Source organism: Coenobita brevimanus, chromosome 29 (assembly GCF_032717465.1).
Source record: "Coenobita brevimanus isolate Jiangsu-jjx chromosome 29, ASM3271746v2, whole genome shotgun sequence".
NCBI classification, from domain to species: Eukaryota; Metazoa; Arthropoda; class Malacostraca; order Decapoda; family Coenobitidae; genus Coenobita; species Coenobita brevimanus.
This window is the reverse complement of record NC_136982.1, coordinates 2,301,901-2,322,595: the sequence shown is the minus strand read 5'-3', so window position 1 is coordinate 2,322,595 and position 20,695 is coordinate 2,301,901. Positions and strand designations below refer to the sequence as shown.

General features: G+C 41.0%; 1 protein-coding gene across 1 annotated transcript in view; it reads left to right on the top strand.

The window, feature by feature from the left end:
• Positions 1-16,564, top strand: part of Cog3 (conserved oligomeric Golgi complex subunit 3) — a 41,997-nt gene extending 25,433 nt beyond the window's left edge. Inside the window, exons 7-10 of the mRNA XM_080268678.1 lie at positions 429-575; positions 3,361-3,504; positions 14,534-14,740; positions 16,072-16,564. Of these exons, the coding sequence (XP_080124804.1) occupies positions 429-575; positions 3,361-3,504; positions 14,534-14,740; positions 16,072-16,329 (756 nt within the window). The 3' untranslated portion in view covers positions 16,330-16,564. The remainder of the gene's footprint in view (positions 1-428; positions 576-3,360; positions 3,505-14,533; positions 14,741-16,071) is intronic.
• Positions 16,565-20,695: the final 4,131 nt, after the last annotated feature.

The window sequence follows — 20,695 nt, the reverse complement described above, 5'->3', positions numbered from 1 at the left end:
GTGTCCTCTCTTCCTGTTTCTCCCATCTTTCCTGTCACTTTTAAGTACTCTTCATTCCTTTTCAGGCATTACATTGAATGACAAGCCAAATGGTTTCCTGTAAGGCAGGAAACCATATACAGTGCTGGGTGGTAACCAAATAACCAACCCATATGTGTTCCCTGTATGTCAACAAGTGGGTTAGCAGTGGGTTAGTGTCCCTCCCTGTAAAACAACTAGCCCAGAGTCAAATGACCACCCCTTATGGGATTTTGGCATCTGGCTATAGATAGATAGAGAGAAAAAATTAGCCTTAATAAAATATTTCATCAGTGTTGTAGAAAATACATGTTAACTGGGCTGATCTTGAATAAGGAATGCCTGATCTAACTCTGTGTACTGTAATGAATTATGTCAGGCATTCATGTTCATACTGTTTTCTTTTATAGGGGTTGTCTCTAGAGGCCCTGTCAGCCTGTATGCAGAGTCTGAGTGTGGCTTCATCATCAATTAGTAAGACTTCATCAGCTCTGGATGCTCAGTTGTTTGAAATAAAACACTTACTTATCCTAAGGGAACAAATGGCACCATTTCAGGTTTGTTCAGTATAGTGATTGTAGTCTGAAACTGGGGTGGTATTTTGAAGGTTTTTATTTTTCCTTGACTCCCTGACATACAATGAATCAGCACAGCAACTAACTATAAGTTCCCCGATGCTTCTTGATCTCAGAGGTTGAAGTAACTGTCATATGGTTTTCTTCCTGCTTCAGAAAATTTGCTTTAAAATTATATTACATACTCACAGTACTGTAATGCAAAATCATTAATGTAAATAGTAACATAATGTGGCCTTGACTCAGGAGACTATTAGTGTCCATAGTCAGAGTTATTAATTACCTGTGGAGAATCTAAACGTGATATCTATTATCACAATGTATAATTTTATAATTTGTATAATTATTCCAGACCTATACACTATGTCAGGGGAGTTACTGTTCTTCTGCATAGTGTAGTAGATAACAGTGAAAAGAAAACTCTGGTTTAAGGAAGACAAGGATTATCTAAATTGGAAATATCTATCTATCTATATATATATCTCTATCTATCTATATCTATCTATCTATATATATGTATATATGCAGAGTATATTTTATTTGTTTATGTGCATGTGCAACTTTGGGAGATATTTCTTATAAGATTAATTGCGTCAAAGTGCTCAAAGAGATTAAGATTGCGAGTGCAGCATCATACACTACTAGAACACTTAGTAAATTGTGCAAACTGCACAGTTCAGATGTTTGTACCAGAAGTCTGCATTATATAATTTGTTGTTTTATGTCATTTTGCAATTAAATCCACAGTAAACTGCACAAAGATTTCTTGTTAAATTTCCATTGGTACCTGTAAAGCTGATTACCAGTTTCACTGAGTTTACAATACTATACTGTATTGGTTGTAGGAAAAAAGTTATGATATTGTGGAACACATTCTGGCATGTAATAATGACTTACTCTACTCTGTCCATTTTAACTTGGCTAACCAAGCTATGGCACCTGGTGGTGTAGTGGGTAATTAAGGCGCTCCAACTGGATTGAGCCTGTGTTGGTTTATATCCAAGGGGTGGTTGGGGTTTATTGCTCATGTTATGCCACTCAGGGATGAGTGAGGCTGGTCACTCTCATCTTCAGTGTCAGGACCAACTTGGCTAGTCCCGGGCTCCTACACTTCTCGTGGGGCAACACAAGATTAGATGATGATGATGTATGTATGTATGTTAAAATTACCATCTGTCCATCTTGAATACTAAACTATAACAAGAGATTAAAACTGTAATATAATGCTGATCACAAAGAAGTGCTATGGAAAGTACATAGAGCCATAGCATTGTTGTTTTCTGACACTGAGATACTGGGAATAAGGTGCAAGAGGACAGAATCTTGGTCAGGCTGAGGGGGTTGAATTGTAAGGGCAGTGAAGTTGTAGGACAGATAAATCTGGTGATGTGACAGAATGTGTTCAGTGCCCTCAGATGATTTCCAGGTGCATGGTATGAATTTGGCAACAGTATATGTCTGGGTCTAACATTATTCTTTGTTAACCATGTTGCCATTGTTGGTGCAGTTATTTTTGTTGTTATTGTGACTGGAGACTCAACTAAGTATGAACTTGGTTAACTGCAGATTGATGTTGACCTTTTCCAACAATACACCATCTTTCTTTTGAGGGACAGGGAGGGAGTTGAGGAATGTTTTTATAACCAGGCAATGGAGTTGGTGCCTCCATGTGAAGGCATTCCTCTCCAGCATATAAGTAGGCTGTTTTAATCAGACTACTGTATGACCAAAATTGAGAAATCCAAGCTGTCAGAGATTTCAACACTGTTCTGAGTAACCCATTCACCACCATTGGTAAACTTAGGGTAATAGTAAACATTTTTGTTCAGTCGAGAAATCCAAGCAGTCAAAACAGTTAAAGGCTATGTTAAGAGACAAAATTTTCATAGGTGCGAACTGGACATCGTGACTGGCAGAATAATTCTGTATCACATAAGGTGCTACTACTTGGAGAAATTATTACCATACAGTAGTTGTTTACATTCATGGTCCTTTGACTCAACACTCGGCTTAATAAAATTGTTTGGCATTTACTGGAAGAGAATACTAGAGTTGCCATGACCATGACAGGGTCAGTGGTGAGTCACTATTAATTCTCTTAGGCTTTTGTGGCTTGTTTTGAGCTGAATAAAATTATCTGCTGTTAGTTGGAAGAACCTGACCATTAGTGGTTAAACGATATATCACTTCTTTAGGTTTTCTAGTGGTCCTTAATTTTACAGTAATATTCTGCATAGCTGTCACTGTAATAATTTAATGTTTTACTCCATACCAACCAACTCTTCTGTAGATTCACAACTTCTCCTTGCAGTTGCCTCTGCTTTGCTGACATTTCATCCCATTGCAAAAATAATGATCTGTGTTACAGTATGCTCATATATATATCTGTAAGGTTCACATTGGCCTTCCATGAGTCTTGGATGGTAGCTGAGATGATGTGGCTTCATGGACAAGTTGGCTGGTGCAGAGTATAATGTAGTATCATCAATGTTTATTTTCCATTATGCTGTATTTACAGTAATCATTATGAAATTCCTTGTCACATACTTATGATAAAAGGTTGAGATTACAGTATTCATTTATTTATTTATTTATTTATTATCTATGCTGTTAACTGCTACAAATAATTCTAAATGCAATAGTATCAGTTAATGTTTAAATGTGAACTTGATATGGAGCATATGATGTATTGCATGTAGAGGATGATGTATATAATAGAGCAATGATCTTTGAATGTTTTTTCCATTATACACTTGTTCATTTCCAGGTTGATGCATGTTTACATGAGACAAGCCTTGACTGGAGTAAAGTCAGAACAGCAGCACTTGGACTGGTACAAAAGAGAGGTAGACTCTTCTCCCTATCTTCTAATAATGCACTTCTAGAGTTCATTGTGGAAGGAACACCACAGGTAAACAGAGTGTTTGTGACTGTTTGGTTGTCATCACTACCACCATCATTACTACCATCATTATTAATGGTGTCACTGATAACACTGTCATCACTATCTGCATCTGCATTTGCAATATCTTAGAGTATGTAGGTGAAAGCGGCAGTGATTGTATCGTATGCACCGTGTGAGGACAGGAGTGAGACAGAGAAAGACAGGTTTGGGGATGAGCTGGATGAAGTAGTAGGAGTAATTGCCAGGAGTTGTAAAGTGATTGTAACGGGCGATATGAGTGGTAGAGTAGGCACTGGTCCTGTGAATGATCTATCTATCTTATCTATTGCCAGATGCCTTAATCCCCCATACGGCGTGGCCACAAACAAATTGCCTCCACGTCACCATGTCCCCCGCCATTTCACTGCCCTGCTCCCAGTTCACACCCCTTTTTCTCATATACCTCTACACTCCATCCCTCCATCTCATCCTTGGCCTTCCCATCCCTCTCTCCTCCTCCACCTCACTCACATACACTCTCCTCATCAGTCTCTCACTCTCCATCCTCTCCACATGGCCAAACCACCTCAGTGTGTTTCTCTTAACGCTTCCTATCACATCCACATCCAGACCACAACGCTTCTTCACATCCTTATTTGTCCGTCTGTCTCTGCATGTGACTCCACAGGCTCCTCTCAAATAACTCATTTCCACTGCTCTCACTCTTGACTTGTGTCCCTCCAACAACGTCCAAACTTCACTTCCATATGTTAGAGTTGGTATCACAATACTGTCATGTAATAACTTTTTCACTTCCGTGCTCACTTCCCTGTTTCTTATCTCTGCCTTCAAGGAACCAGCAACCTTTCTTCTTTGTTGTACCCTTTCAAGCACTTCACCCTCCAAACTTCCATCTTTACTCATCACGCTACCCAAGTATTTAAATATACTCACATTTTCCATTTCCTCATCATCCAACCTCATTGTATATTCACTGACTTCACATCTCTCAAAGACCATAACTTTACTCTTCCTTACATTCACCCTTAGATTTTGTTTCTTACACACTCTCCCATGGGAAGCGATTGAAGGACATGTATCAGGAAAGGAGGTTGTGCTTTTGTAATTCTTATTTTAAACACAGAGATGCACATAAATATATTTGGTGTAGAGGGAATGGAGATCATGTTGAAAGGAGCCTCATTGATTACGTGCTTGTAGAGAAATCGATGATGGGTAGTGTCCCTGATATGAAGGCAGTGAGGGGAAGATGTTGAGGTTTGTCAGGTCATATGATTGTGGAATGCAAATAACCATGCTCTTATAAAAAAGAGCACATATGCACACTATTGTATACTGTGCTTCTGTGCTTACACCCTGCCTAGGCAAACTATTTCGCCTTTGTCTGTCAACTTGTACCTTTCCTTCTTGCTGGAAGTTTGTTCTCATTCAGCCAGTCCCAAAGAAGGGTGACCACTCCCAACCCTCCAACTATCGTCCAATTGCTTTAACGTCCTGTATTTCAAAAGTTTTCGAGTCAATTCTTAATAAAAAAATTTTAAGGCATCTTTCCTATCACAACCTTCTTTCCGATCGTCAGTATGGGTTCCGTCAGGGACGCTCCACTGGCGATCTTCTCACCTACCTTTCAGACTCCTGGTCATCCTCCTTTCGGGACTTTGGCGAAAGCTTTGCCATTGCACTTGACATCTCAAAGGCTTTCGATCGAGTCTGGCATAAATCTTTAATTTCCAAACTGCCCTCCTACGGTTTCTATCCTTCTATCTGTACCTTCATCGCTAGCTTCCTTTCTGGTCGTTCTATAGCTGCTGTCGTAGACGGCCATCGTTCTTCTCCTAGATCTATCAACAGTGGTGTTCCTCAGGGCTCTGTCCTATCACCAACTCTCTTCCTTTTATTCATCAATGATCTTCTAAGCTGTACATCTAACTCTATCCACTCATACGCTGATGACTCCACCCTTCACCTTTCCATTCGGTTCCCGCAGCGCCCATCTCAACGGTTACTTCAAGAAACAAGGGATGAGGCTATGGCACACCTAATGTCTGACTTGGCTCATGTCTCTGACTGGGGTAAAAATAATATGGTTGTCTTTAATGCTTCTAAGACTCAGTTCTTACACCTATCAACCCGACAAAGTCTTCCACAGGTGTACCCACTAATGTTTAATAATATTCAGATTAATCCTGCATCATCCTTGAACATGCTTGGGGTTTCATTTACTCGGGACTTATCTTGGAAAGATCATATTGCATCTCTTGTAAAATCTGCTTCCAAGAGATTGGGTGTGCTAGGCCGACTCCGCTCTTTCTTTACCCCTGCACAATTGTTGACTCTATACAGGGGTTTTATCCGCCCCTGTGTGGAGTACAACTCTCATGTGTGGGGAGGCTCCCCACATACAGCTCTTCTCAATAGGGTGGAGTCAAAGGCTTTTCGTCTCATTAACTCTCCTCCTCTTACTGACTCCCTTCAACCTCTGTCTCTTCGCCGCACTGTTGCATCTTTATCTCTTTTCTATCGCTACTTTAATGGTCACTGCTCCTCTGAACTGTCTGCTTGCATTCCTCCACCTCTACGACGGGCGCGTAGCGCCCGTCTGGCAGCAAACTCTCATCCCTTTTCTGTCCGGCTCTCTAGTGCAAGAGTTAACCGTTACTCCCAGTCTTTCATTCATGCAACAGGTCAGCTCTGGAACTGTCTCCCTCTGTCTGTGTTTCCTGCTGCCTATGATCTCCAGTCTTTCAAACGCAGTGTGTCCAGGCATCTCAAAATGATCGGATCTTGAATTTGGCTCTCTATTGTATTTTGTTTTTCTCTTGGAGGGAACTGTTACTGCGGGCTCATGGCCTTTGGTTCCTTCTTCCTCGCATTAAAAAAAAAAAAAAAAAAAAAAAAAAAAAAGTTAGTGTAGGTACATAACCCCTAACCGCCGGTGGACGTGTATAGCCGTCACAGTTTTGGGTGCGGAGCAACACTGGTTGACGTGTATAGCAGCAAGCGTCTTCCCGCTTGCAGCAGGAGACATGAATGACAAAGTTGGGAATGGACGAGTGGATGGAGTGATTGGTCAGTGGGGTGTGCCAGCTGAAGTAGTTGGGAATGATAGTGCTTTGGTGGACATCTGTGCTGGTAAGGGGTTGGCAGTAGCCAACACCTACTTTCGCCATAAGATGATCCACCGGTATACATGGAGAGTAATGAGGAGGATGGATGGTGGAATGAAAGGCAATGATAGACTATGTGTGCGTGGATGAGCGAATGAGAAGACAAGTGTTGGATGCAAGAGTGTGGAGAGGGTGGGGGAATGAAGTCTCGGACCATCACTTAGTGATGGCCAAGGTAAAGCTGCATAGAAAATGGTTGAGGAGACGAAGGGGAAGACAGGAGGAAACAGCTCCTCTGACAAGAGTGGAGAAATTGCAAGATAGTGAAAAAATGACAGAGTATAAGAGCATAGTGGAAGAAAGATTGGGAAGGTATGAGCTAGAGCAGATGGAAGGGGTGGAAGATGTATGTAAGATATTCACAGAAGAGATAGGCGCTGCGTGTGAGGTGGTTTGTGGAGTGAGGAGGAGATGCAATGGTGTGCAAGGGACAGCATGGTGGACTGATGAGGTGAAATGAGCTGTGGAACAAAAGAAGAAGGCATATAGTGAATGGTTAGCGAGCAGAGGTAGGGGAGAAGATGAGAGAGAGAAGAGAGAGGTATATATATAAAGGAGAAGGGAGGTGCAGAGACTGGTGAAGGAGAGTAAGAAGAAAGTGGATGAAGAGTTTGGGAGGAATCTGAGTGTGAAATGGGGGGAGAGTAAGAAATTGTTTTGGAAGGAGGTAAAGAAAGTAAGGCAGTGTGAAAGGGGAAGTAGTAGGGGAGTGAAAGATATGAATAATAGATTGTCGGTGGAGAAGAGAGAGAAATTGAGGAGATGGAAGGAGCACTTTGAGGATTTGTTGAATGTAGAAAGTGAGAGCAGTGTGAGTATAAGTGGTTGGGGAATGGCTGGGAGAAGAAGAGATGAGAGGAGGGAGGAAGCGATCAGTATGGCAGAAGTAGTGGAAGCAATGAAGAAGATCAAGTTGGGAAAGGCCCCAGGAATTGACGGAGTGTGTGGTGAAATGCTGTTGTGGAGTGGATATGGAAGTTGTGTAGATTGGCTTGGGAAGAGGGAAGGGTTCCAGAGGACTGGAAATCAGGTATAATTGTTCCTTTATGCAAAGGAAAAGGGGAGAGAGAAGTATGTGGTAACCATAGGGGTATTTGCCTTCTTAGTGTGACTGGTAAAATATATGGTAGAATACTTATTGATAGGGTTAGGCATATGACAGAGGAGCTAGTTGGAGAAGAACAAGGGGGATTTAGGAAGGGAAAAAGGTGTGTAGATCAGATATTTGTTCTAAGATGTTTAGTGGATAAGTATCTAGAGAAGGGAAGGAAAGTGTATGCTGCCTTCATGGACTTGGAGAAAGCTTATGACAGAATAGATAGGCAAGGTATGTGGAAGGTATTAAGAATATATGGAGTGGAGGGGAAATTGTTGAGTGCTGTGAAGAGTATGTACGAAGGAGCTAGGGCTACGGTGCAAGTGGATGGTGAGCTGAGTGAGTTCTTTGATCTCAGTGTAGGACTGAAACAGGGTTGTGTGATGTTTTCATGGCTGTTTAATATAAACATGGATGGGGTTGTAAAGGAGGAGCAAGGTAGGGCAGTGGATGTGGGGGTGGCTCTAATGAATGAGGGTGAGGTTTGGAAGATTCCTGTGTTGCTGTTTGCTGATGATACAGTATTGTTGAGTGAAGATGAATGGGAGTTGCAAGGTTTAGTGAATGAATTTGGGACAGTGTGTAGGAGGAGGAAGCTGAAAGTTAATGTAAACAAAAGTAAAGTTATGGTGTTTGAGAGGAATGAAGTCACAGCATGTATAGTGAGGTTGGATGGTGAGGATATGGAGAATGTGAGTGCATTCAAGTACTTGGGTAGTTTGATGAGTAAGGATGGAACTTTGGGGGATGAAGTGCATGAAAGGGTATAGCAGGGAAGGAAGGTCGTTGGTTCACTGAAAGCAGTGATGAGAAATAGGGAGGTGAGTATGGAAGTTAAGAAGTCACTGCATGATAGTATTGTGATCTCTACCCTGACGTATGGAAGCAAGGCATGGACCTTGCATGAGGGGAACAAGTCAAGAGTGAGAGCAGTGGAAATGAGTTACTTGAGAGGAGCATGTGGAGTGACATGGAGGGACAGGTTGACGAATGAAGAAGTGTAGGAACGTTGTGGGGTGGATGTGGATGTGGTTGAGAAGATTAGGAGAAATACACTGAGGTGGTTTGGGCATGTGGAGAGAATGGAGAATGAACGACTGACTAAGAGGGTGTATGTAGGTGAGGTGGAGGGAGGGAGAGGGAGGGGTAGACCGAGGATGAGGTGGAGTTGAGAGGTATATGAGGGAGGGGGGAGTGAGTTGGGGGGAGGGTAGTCAAATGGTGGGTGACAAAGCGACTTGGAGGCGTTTTGTCTGCGGCCACCCTTTGCGGGATTAGGGCGTTGGGCTATAGATAGATAGATAGTCTTCCTGCCACCCTCATCGACGGGACCACCTGGAGACGTGGGGATGCTTTCATTTGGAAGAGAGAGAGTTGGTGAGTCTTATGTATCTTTAATTTTTTCACTAGCTGTTATAGTTTGGCAGATATTAGGGTTTGAAGTAAAGATATTTTTTTCCATCACGGATATCCCCTGTAGGGAGGAGTGTGCGACATCGGAAAATCCTCGGCACGTAGGGGTTAAAGATCTAGTATAAATTTAAATTTGTGTTGGTAATGTAGAAACAGTGACAGCCAATCTCATATTCCCCTCCCCCTCCCCCTCTCTTTTAGGTGTAGTAACTCAGAATATTTATAGACTGCTAATTGCCTTATGCCCCTGGAGGCATTGCAGACATACAAGTATGCAGTTCAAAAATTAGTGTTCCTGGCCTGCTTCCTCCCCCCCCCCCTTCTAGCCACTGGGGGACAGTTATATCTGATGTGAAATTGATGGATTGGGGCCGCCGGGGAAAGCTATAACTGCAAGTGTTTTTGTGCCACAGTTTGAAGTGGCCACCACTTGATCTCGTCACCAAAGAGTGAGAGTAGCCTCCCGGCACCCGAGGCAAGCATACCTCAGTCGTCTCTGTGACCTCTGCCAAGTGTAGGATGATGTGTTCTTAACTCCTCAATGGCAGCTGGCATCGAATGATGTTTAGCCAATAAATTTTCGTTTGAGCGCAGCCTATAAAAAACTGCAAAAATTTTTGGGAAGTGAACGAACGTTCTGAACGTCTTCAGACTGACCTACGCTACAGTACCATACACCCCATCAAGCAGTTCAGAGCCTGCTGCTGTGATGAGTAGATTTTCAGTTTTTTCGGTCCTGGCCATGCCTAAACAAGCACAACTACACCCATTATCTCAGCCCAGGCAGAAAATATCATCTTTGTCCTCTCATGCAAAACACACACAACCACCTGTTTGCGATTATGAATTAATACAGGCATTAACAAAAAATGTAGGTGAGGTGGAGGGAGGGAGAGGGAGGGGTAGACTGAGGATGAGGTGGAGGGATGGAGTTGAGAGGTTATGAGGGAGGGGGGGTGAGTTGGGGGGAGAGTAGTCAAATGGTGGGTGACAGAGCGACTTGGAGGCGTTTTGTCTGCAGCCACCCTTTGCGGGATTGGGGCGTCGGGCTATAGATGGATAGATAGATTAACAAATAAGACATGATAATAAGTGAAAAATACATTTTTGTCTTGGTATCTTTACCTATTTGCTCATGTATGTTGTACTGGTTTGGATCATTCAATGCAGTGTGACTTGTAGAAAACTTTGAAAACTTTTGGGAAGTGAATGAACATCTGGGACATGAGACTGACCTTTACGCTCTCACACCTCATCTGTCACTGTCAGTTTGCCACCTGCTGCTGTGACGAGTGGATGTATGATTTTTTCGCTCATGGTCATACCTAAACACACATACACTCAATCATCGTAAATCGTGGCAATTTGGGTCTGGACCACTGCCATGATTTACAAATTCCATGGTTTATAAATAATAACTCCAATGTGAAAAATGAATATGGGTCTGGACTTTGGCCAACCACCCACCACAGCACCCTACCTACACCTATGTAGGCACTATCAAACACAAACATACAAATTTAGGAATATTCAGTGCATGTATTTAATAGAAATAAGCAATGTTAAGGGATCTCACCTTAATCCTATGATGATATTGCTTAAGTGAATGGAGTGGGGTGGTGTTGGGAAGAACTTAGAACCTCTCAGCACTTGTTCTTCCCAAACTCTTTCGCCAGCTGTGAAAACTTCTCTCCCTTCTCAACACGACAAATGAGCTCCAAACGTTGACCGTACAACAACGGCGGCTGCTTCTTGATGCCATACTGCTTAGAGCGCTTCATCGGGGGTTCGGGAGGGGCCATGGAAGGTAGGAGGTGGGGGGGGAGGTGCACAAAAAAAGGCAGGTAGCTCTCGTACTCCACGGTGATGGTCTCTAGTGTGTGGACTGGCGGGAAGAACAACAACAACGTGGCGGCATTAGTATGCACACTTGCCGCCAGGGACGGGTGGTGATTGGTTGTTGGGTCGCGATTTTCAAATTGAATGCCGCGGTTTACAATTCTCTTCGGAAAAGGCCCACTTCGGTGCCTTGGTCCGTGATTTTCGTGACTTAACAGCGATTTAAGGGTGCTGGCAGTCTGACAGCCACTTAGCCGTGATTTACGAATCCGTGATTTATAAACGCAATTTACGAGGATTGAGTGTAGTTATACCCATTATCTCAACCCAGACAGAAAATATAATCTTTTTCCTCTCTTGCAAAACACACACAACCACCCTGTTTACGATTATAAATAAACACAGGCATAAACAAAAAGGACATGAAAATAAAAGAAAAATCCATTTCTGTTTGGTAACTTTACCTATTTGCCCAGATTTGTTGTTCTGTATTGAATCATTTAACATATGCTTTGCCTTTTACAAGCATAACAGGATAGTTTTCTGTGTTCATGTGATGCTTTCGTGAGTGAAAAGAACTTCCTTCCCTTCCTGCTAATCAGCTTGTGCAAGGTGCAAATGGCAGGTCGTCTCGCAATTCTGATGGTGTAAAATGTTGGGAAACATCCAGCTGTACCCTTTTTCCTTACCCAGGCAGAAAATATCATACTTTCTCACACTCACAACAGACAGGCAATGCATATTGCATAAAATGGTAGAGAAAGGTGAATGTGTTATTACAGAAAAAATACATTTTCCCCCATCTATAAACGTATTTATTTCTGCTTTGTCTCTGTATTCATAACAGGATAGTTTTCTGTGTTCATGTGATGCTTTCGTGAGTGAAAAGAACTTCCTTCCCTTCCTGCTAATCAGCTTGTGCAAGGTGCAAATGGCAGGTCGTCTCGCAATTCTGATGGTGTAAAATGTTGGGAATCATCCAGCTGTACCCTTTTTCCTTACCCAGGCAGAAAATATCATACTTTCTCACACTCACAACAGACAGGCAATGCATATTGCATAAAATGGTAGAGAAAGGTGAATGTGTTATTACAGAAAAAATACATTTTCCCCCATCTATAAACGTATTTATTTCTGCTTTGTCTCTGTATTCATAATAATTAGACTTATTCATAGTTTTGAAAGTGCATTACAATTCTGTTTTTAGCCATACATGTGGTGTGGGAGCGGCAAGTTGCGACTCGACTTCATATTGCTAATTGGATCTAAGCCTCCACTTTCATCTCCCGTGGGAGAGCATAGCCTTGGGGGACAGGCAATTTTCTCATTTAGGACTGAAAATTCAACCCTTTCCCTCCCTTTTCCAAACATGGGTACAATGATAACTTAAAAAATAACTCGACACTACCATAAACATATTTTATATGAAAAAGGTGAAAAAATATTCATACATGATATATAATATATGTGCAGCATTTCAGCACCATTCACATTGTTTGGGGGGATAAAAAAAAAAAATGATAACACGTACCATGTTGCAGTGCGACAGCACCTCTTGGTGACGAATATTGGTTGCCGATATTTCTGCAACTTCTGCACTCCATTGCAAGCCACAGAATGGGTCTAGGCAGCTGGGATTTGCACTGTTAAGTGCATCTGAACTTTCTCTTCAATATGGCAAGAAAAAGAAATCGGTTTTCGAAACTTCAGAAAATGCCCCCGGCGTCGGCCTGGGGTGCACATAAAATTCCGGACCCATGGCCACGGAGGGGTTAAGTCTCTTGTCTGATTCCGTTCCCACCTTGCATGGACCCCTGCCTTTTCCACCTTTTCCAAATCCTCTTTCCGAGGATACTAGGAAAGGGCTAGGTGATAGTGCCATAGGGCATGTCTTGGATGCAACTGTGAATAGTTTGTCTAGTAATAGAGAAGTTTTCACGTTGAGGGCAAAGCGAAAGCCGGTGCCATGCACACATGCGCAAATACAGCCTGTCTTGCAGCCAAAAGTTACGTACATTCTTCACGTCCTTACTCATCAACACGACCACCTACATACCTGGGGATGGTTTTATTCATAAGAAGAAAAGTTGGCGAGTAATGTGGTTTTTAATTTGTTTCCGTGACTGCTATACTTTCCGAGATATTAAGGTTTGAAAACAAGCATCATCACCATCATCATCATCATCCGGACCTCCTTTCCCACTGTAGGGCAGGGTGAGGAGTAGTAACGTCCAGACAGCCTAAGTTTGCCCAGTTCAATGGACCATGCTTCCATTCACTCATGATTCAAGCCCACAGAATCCTGGCATCATCAGGTAGGCCAAAAGAATTTCATCACGTTCTGTTGCTTTGTATATACTTAGCTGATAGAGTCAGTCCGAACACTGTCACGTTAAAAAGGGGTGCCAATTCCTTCTTCTCGGCCTGTCTCACCTCCTCCCTCCTTCAGATTTGCTCAGGTATCCCATTTTCACCACTTTGTTGTCGTCCATTCTCTCCACATGACCAGACCATCTCAGTACATTCTCTTCGATTCTGGTGTCCACAGACCTCCTCACTCCACACATTTCATGAATCACATAGCACCTTTGTGAAAATTGCCCGTTCTGAGAGGGTGGTGCTGATATAAACAGCCCGGTGCAGAGGGGTTAATAATGGTTATTTCAAAGCTACATGGCCTTATTGCATCGTAACATTTGAGTCCTCTTACTCTGAAGTACCCTACTTTCTTAAGACCTCATGGCATGTTTTCGTTGGTCTGCCTATACAGGATTCCATGGTGCATGGTATCCTATATGATTCCCCTAATCGTGTCATCTTTTCTTAGGACCTCATCTCAAGCTTTCTTTGGTTTACTCATATGGCTCTCCATTCTGTATTAATGTATGTAAACTGTTTCATGACGTTACCCTTATACATTCTCTGCACATATCTAGACCACCTCAGCCTACCCATTCATGTGTCCCAACTTACACACAGTGCCAAGGGAGAGTAGGTGTATGAAAATAATTGATAGTTTTTTGTGGTGTTTACGGATTTGGAAGAATCATATGAAAAGGTGAATCGGGAGGGACTATGGAAAGTAATCTGTATGAGTAGTGTGGAGAAAACTCCAAGCTGCTATGGAGTTCTTATGGTGATTTTGCAGCATGTTTAAGAGTGGACAGATATCTGAAGGAATGATTCAGTATCATTGTTGGAGTGAAACTAGAGTGTGAGATATCCCATGGTTGATCTCTTTGTTTGTTTGTCTATCTATACATCTAACTATTTATTTGTACACTGAAGCCTCACTTTACATATGCTGTACCAGTACATCTTGCAGGTCAGTAGCTTTCAGCATCAGATGAAAACCTGTGGTATTTGGGGTTTAAGATTATTTTAGTTCCTAAATACTATACTGTCTGTATATTTCTGTCATTTTCTTGAGATTGGTTATTCCCCTACAGTATACTGTACAATACTGTAATACTTTTTCTAAGACATATGTTAAGTAGTTTTACAAAACTTTATATTCCAGGTAACTGAACAGAGACTAGACTCCAAGAGAGATCTAGATAATCGTTTGAAGAAGCTTTGTGAGCAGCTGATATCCACCTGTACCGAGACCTTGGCCAGTCCTCTAACTGTCTTCCTGGCCAAAGCTGATGTCATACTACAAATGAATAGAGAGGAGAATGTCAAGCCAATCATACTTAAAAACCAGCCATTTGCAGTACCAGAAAAAGTATAGTATTGTTTGAGTTTTGTCATATTATTTTAAAACTGTAGACTACAGTACATGAATCACTTCAGTCCAGTTTTATATTTTTTATTTTATTCATGTATCCTCAGATAAGTTTTTTCTAATTAGGGGTGATTTTTGGAACTTGGGGTTAGATATAGCCCACTTTAACTTAATCGTGGCATAGTGTAGAATGTGACCTCAGGAATAAGGGATTGAACAGATCAGCGTGGAGAGCTGCCATTAGGTGACCAAGGCTGACACATGCAATCATGTTGGAGTCTTTATAAACAAATGAATGAACTATGAAAAGTCATCCCAAAGATCAATAAAATAGACTTGAGATATTAGATGCAAAAGGAAGAGTACCATACATCATTGTAGAGAAGGGATAAAGAGATTCTTATAATCTATAATGGATGGACGGATGGATAGTGAAGGGAAAGAGAGATTCTTAGACTCTAACCAGATTCCAGATTTAACAGGTATAGTACTATGATGCATCTGTAAAATTGCCCGTCTGTGGGTGAAATGGCTTTAGGCAAGCCATAATCATCACTATTATCAGTTATCATCATTATCGTTCCATTTCTAGTTTGTCTCTCATTCTCCATCCTCTCCACATGGCCAAACCATAGAGTATTTCTCATAATACTTTCAAAAATTAAAATTCTAATACAAGTAATCTGGCAATCTATCCTGATCCTAGTGTTTTTACGTAATATGTATAATATTACAGTATTTAACATGAAAAAGGTTGGAGCTCATAGAACAAGTTACAGAAACTGGAAAGTACAAATCACACTGAAAAAGATATGGTAGCTGCTTGTAGTCTGTATAAAAAATAAAAAAAATGAATAAACAGTTTTTGCTTTTGATGTAGTGAGTGCTAGAATCTGTATAATGTTCATGACAAGGAAGTTCATGGAAGGTGACAAAAAAACATACTGTTTTGTATGTCATAATATCTGTTGAGTAGCAGTGCAGGTCATAAGTGTCATGTGCAAAATTTTGCTTTTTTGTGATTAACCCCTTCAGCCCATTGAGATACTTTTTATTATATTCTTACCAGCTCCAGATAATTATATGCACCTTAGAGTAGACTTTTCAAGCAGGAGGTGGTTAGATATATGACATCTTCCATTACCCTGCTGTCTGCAAGGCATCTCTACCGTGTTGAATAAAATCAGCTAGTATGTTCAAGAATGATATCAAAAGTATGTCATCGTACTGATAGGGTTAATGTGTTACTTTTCAGTCTTTTAATTTTGTTTTAATTTCAGTTGATGATGATTTTAGTACTGTAGATTTGCAGTAGAGTTTCTCTTTCCCAGGTCGCAGAGATAGTAAGCAGCTGCCTCAAGAACATTCGTACACACCTTCCCAATATCCAGCGCAGTATGCAGCTGTATCTTGCCAACCGTGACACAGAGTTCATTCTTTTCAAGCCTGTACGTACAAATGTTACCGCTGCATTCTCAAGACTTCAAAATATCATGAATGACAGCTATAGTGAAGAAGACAGAATAATTATAGCATGTCCAAGTCAGGAAGAAGTATCGGCTCTTCTTTCATCTCTGTTTAAAAGCTAATAAGACCAGGGTGTATAATATTAGGTAACTAATAGCAAGTGACTTTTCAGGCACAGCTTTTTTGTTATGTTTGACACATGACTCTGCCAGTGTAATATTGATTGTACAGTATTGTTATCTGATTGCTCTGATTTTCATAGCAGTTGAGTGTTTTTAATATATACATTATATTGAAGACCTTTAGAGGATGAGCTATGTGGTGTTGAGAGGGTTTTTTATAATTAAAGTTCCTTTCCTGATAGTACTGATACAGAGAGTGAAATAATCATGAACATTTAATAGGTCAAAGCATGATGTAAAGTCAGTATTTAATCACACTCTACACTGAGTGACAAGCCAAACAGTTTTCTGTACACCAGGAAACCATTTACTATGCTGGGTGGTAACCATATAACCAAATTATGGTGCCTGGTGATTTAGTGGGTAATTAAGGCACTCCAGTTGATTAAGCCTGTGTAGGTTTATATAATCCAAGGGATGGTGAAGTTTATTGCTCACGTAGTGCCACTCAGGGATGAGTGAGGCTGGTCACTCTCATCTTAAATGTCTGGACCAACTTGCCAAGCCCTTGGCTCGTATGCTTCTTGTGGGGTGACATAGGATTGGACAATGGATGGAATACTCACACAAACTTAACAAGAGACCAGAGTAAGTTATTAGAGGGACACTCAATATTCATTATAACATTTTCATTTGGGATAAGAAAATGTGGAAGGGAAGTTGTGCTAAATTGCTGTATTATTCATTATACTTTGTGTAATAGAGCATTGTAAATGATAACAAACAGATTGCATTTCCCCTTTCAGAGTGTTTGTCTCCAAAACTAGGCAGCCAGAGTCTAGTATATTTAATCCCTTCAGCCAAATTACACATTTGTTATTTTATTGCTACCCCCAGATAATTTTATTCAACTTAGGAAAGATATGTAGCAGTGAGTGGATTTATTTAGGATTTATGCATCATATCCAGATAGACGAGTGTCCCCCAAACTGAATAAAATTTCTGGAGATACATTGACAAGAGCAGACTAAAATATTTTTAACCAGATTGAGATAAAAGAGTAGATGACCAGAAAAAAAAAAAAAAATCCTCATACATTCCACCATATTCAAGGCGTGATGCAAGCTTTTATCCTTTCAGTATGATAATATTCAATCAAAGCTTCACATTTATGTCCCTTCCTTATCATATCCGGTAACTCAGAGCCAGACCTGGGAAGGAGGAGTGTTGGTGGTACCAAAAGACCTGGGCCAGGTCAGAGTGGGGGCCTGCAAAGCCAGCCAAGAGCTTAAAAATAAATAGTATATACTTTTCATTAATACTGTACAAAAATTAGATACAGTATAATGCTATTTATGTTTTTCTTGCATTGAGCTCACCATCCACTCACTCGATGTAGTACTGCTCTCGGGTATCTGCCCTTTCCTCTCCTCCATCCTTCTTCCTTCCATCCTCTCCTGACTTTCTTTCCTTCATTCTTCCCTCTTCCTTCTGCCAACGGGTGACTTTACTCTCCTTCTTCTGTCTTTCTTTTCTTCATTCTTTCCTCTTCCTTCCACCTATGGGTGACTCTGTACTGTACTGGGTGACAAGCCAAATGATTTCCTGTACACCAGGAAACTATTTACTACACTGGGTGGTAACCATGTGACCAGATTATGGCACCTGGTGGTTTAGAGGGTAATTATGGCACTCCAGTCGGATTGAGCCGGTGCAGGTATATATCCAAGGGGTGGTTGGGGTTTGTTGCTCATGTAATGCCACTCAGGGATGAGTGAGACTGGTCACTCTCATCTTAAATGTCAGGACCAGCTTGCCTAGCCCTAGGCCCCTATGCTTCTCATGGGGCAACACAGGATTGGGTGATGGGTGGATGAATGTTAAATCATGACTACAGTATATGTCAAGTTTTGAATAATAATGAGGACGTTCTACTTACACTGTATTTATTTTATTAATAATAATAATAATAGTATTATTATTGTTATTATTGATTGTTTTTCATGGTGGGATGGGTGAGGAAGGTGCCATGCTACTGTAACTATAGGGGCAGGGGACCATAACATTCCTAAGCACCAGGGCCTGTTGTCTCTCCAAGAGCCTGACTCCAGGTGTCGCTGATGCTCCGCAAAAACATGCAGTTACATTCGCATGTGTACATATACTTTTCTGTGATAGTTTCCTGTTTTCTTTAAAACAGCATGTGGAATTCATTACATTTAATGATTCACTAAATATTTCTTGTACATGATGGCACAAACATAACTCTCATTGCTTTTCTACAACTTACATTTCATTTTCATTCATTTTCGTCTGTTTACTATTGCTTTTGTTTGATAGTGGCGGCTCAGATACAAAAACAAAAAAGATTATGTCACAGGTAAATTTGAAATAATCAGGCTATGTTTTGCAGAACAGATGATTTCCATTCATGGCATCTCACCAAAAAACTTCACTGGGCTGAAAAATTTGTGTTCTTCTTCTTGATGTTTTATTGCTTAGGTTTAACTACAGGACAGTACATATATGCACTCAAATCCAAAATGCTTGAGTTCAAAGACTTTATGAAAAATGAAAAATTTGGGGATGTAGAATCATAATGGTAACAAAAAAAAATTGTCTAATAAGTAACCTACAGTACCTTGAACAGTATATATGAAGTACTGTACCCAGTGTTAGTAATTGATCATCTGTTCTCACATACAGTAAAAAAAAAAAAAAAAAAAAAATGAAGACAAGTAGTATTAGCACCCCTGTTTTGCTTGAAAAATATTTTGAATAGCTGGAGGTTTTTGAAAAGCGAATTTTCAGATTTGAGAGTTTGTACCAATACAGCAGAGCTCCATATATCTTTTGTGTAAATGGACAGAGAATTGTATGTTAACGTCAGTTTCTAAAAGGTGTTCTCCATTAGAATATTAATTCATTCATGTAGTGTATTTATTTATTTTTTCTGTGGTAAGATTATGAATTATCATATAACAATATCTCCAGATATTTATGAAGCAGTGATGTGAAAAGTTTATACAAAAGTAGGTATCAACGTAAGGAAAATAAGACTAAAACACACACATAATCACGCGCGTGCGCGCACACACACACACACACACACACACACACACACACACACACACACACACACACACACACACACAAGCAAAAAAAATTACTGATGAGCTTTCGATGACAGTTACACTTGCATCAGTATACATCACTGGCCTCAATACTAACAAGGCATATGGTAGTCCCTCTTGTTGTTCTCAAGAACTGTGCTTCTGTGCTTACACCCTGCCTAGGCAAATTCTTTCGCCTTTGTCTGTCAACTTGTACTTTTCCTTCTTGCTGGAAGTTTGCTCTCATTCAGCCAGTCCCAAAGAAGGGTGACAACTCCCAACCCTCCAGCTATCGTCCAGTTGCTTTAATGTCCTGTATATCAAAAGTTTTCGAGTCAATTCTCAATAGAAAAATTTTAAAGCATCTTTCCTATCACAACCTTCTTTCTGATCGTCAGTACAGGTTCCATCACGGACGCTCCACCGGCGATCTTCTCACCTACCTTTCAGACTCCTGGTCATCCTCCTTTCGGGACTTTGGCGAAAGCTTTGCCATTACACTTGACATCTCAAAGGCTTTTGATCGAGTCTGGCATAAATCTTTAATTTCCAAACTGCCCTCTTATGGTTTCTATCCTTCTATCTGTGCCTTCATCGCCAGCTTCCTTTCTGGTCGTTCTATAGCCACTGTTGTAGATGGCCATCGTTCTTCTCCTAGATCTGTCAACAGTGGTGTTCCTCAGGGCTGTGTCCTATCACCAACTCTCTTCCTTTTATTCATCAATAACCTTCTAAGCAGTACATCTAACCCTATCCACTCATAACTGATGACTCCACCCTTCGCCTTTCCATTCGGTTCCTGCAGTGCCCATCTCAGCAGTTACTTCAACAAACAAGGGATGAGGCTATGGCACACCTAATGTCTGACTTGGCTCGAATCTCTGACTGGGGTAGATATAATCTGGTTGTTTTTAATGCATCTAAGACTCAGTTCTTGCACCTGTCAACCACAAAATCTTCCACAGGTATACCCACTGTTTAATAATATTCAGCTTAATCCTGCATCATCCTTGAACGTGCTTGGGGTTTCATTTACTCGGAACTTATCTTGGGAAGATCATATTACATCTCTGGTAAAATCTGCTTCCAAGAGATTAGGTGTGCTAAGCCGACTCTGTTCTTTCTTTACCCCTGCACAATTGTTGACTCAATACAGGGGTTTTATCCGCCCCTGTGTGGAGTACAACTCTCATGTGTGAGGAGGCTCCCCACACAGCTCTTCTCAATAGGGTAGAGTCAAAGGCTTTTCGTCT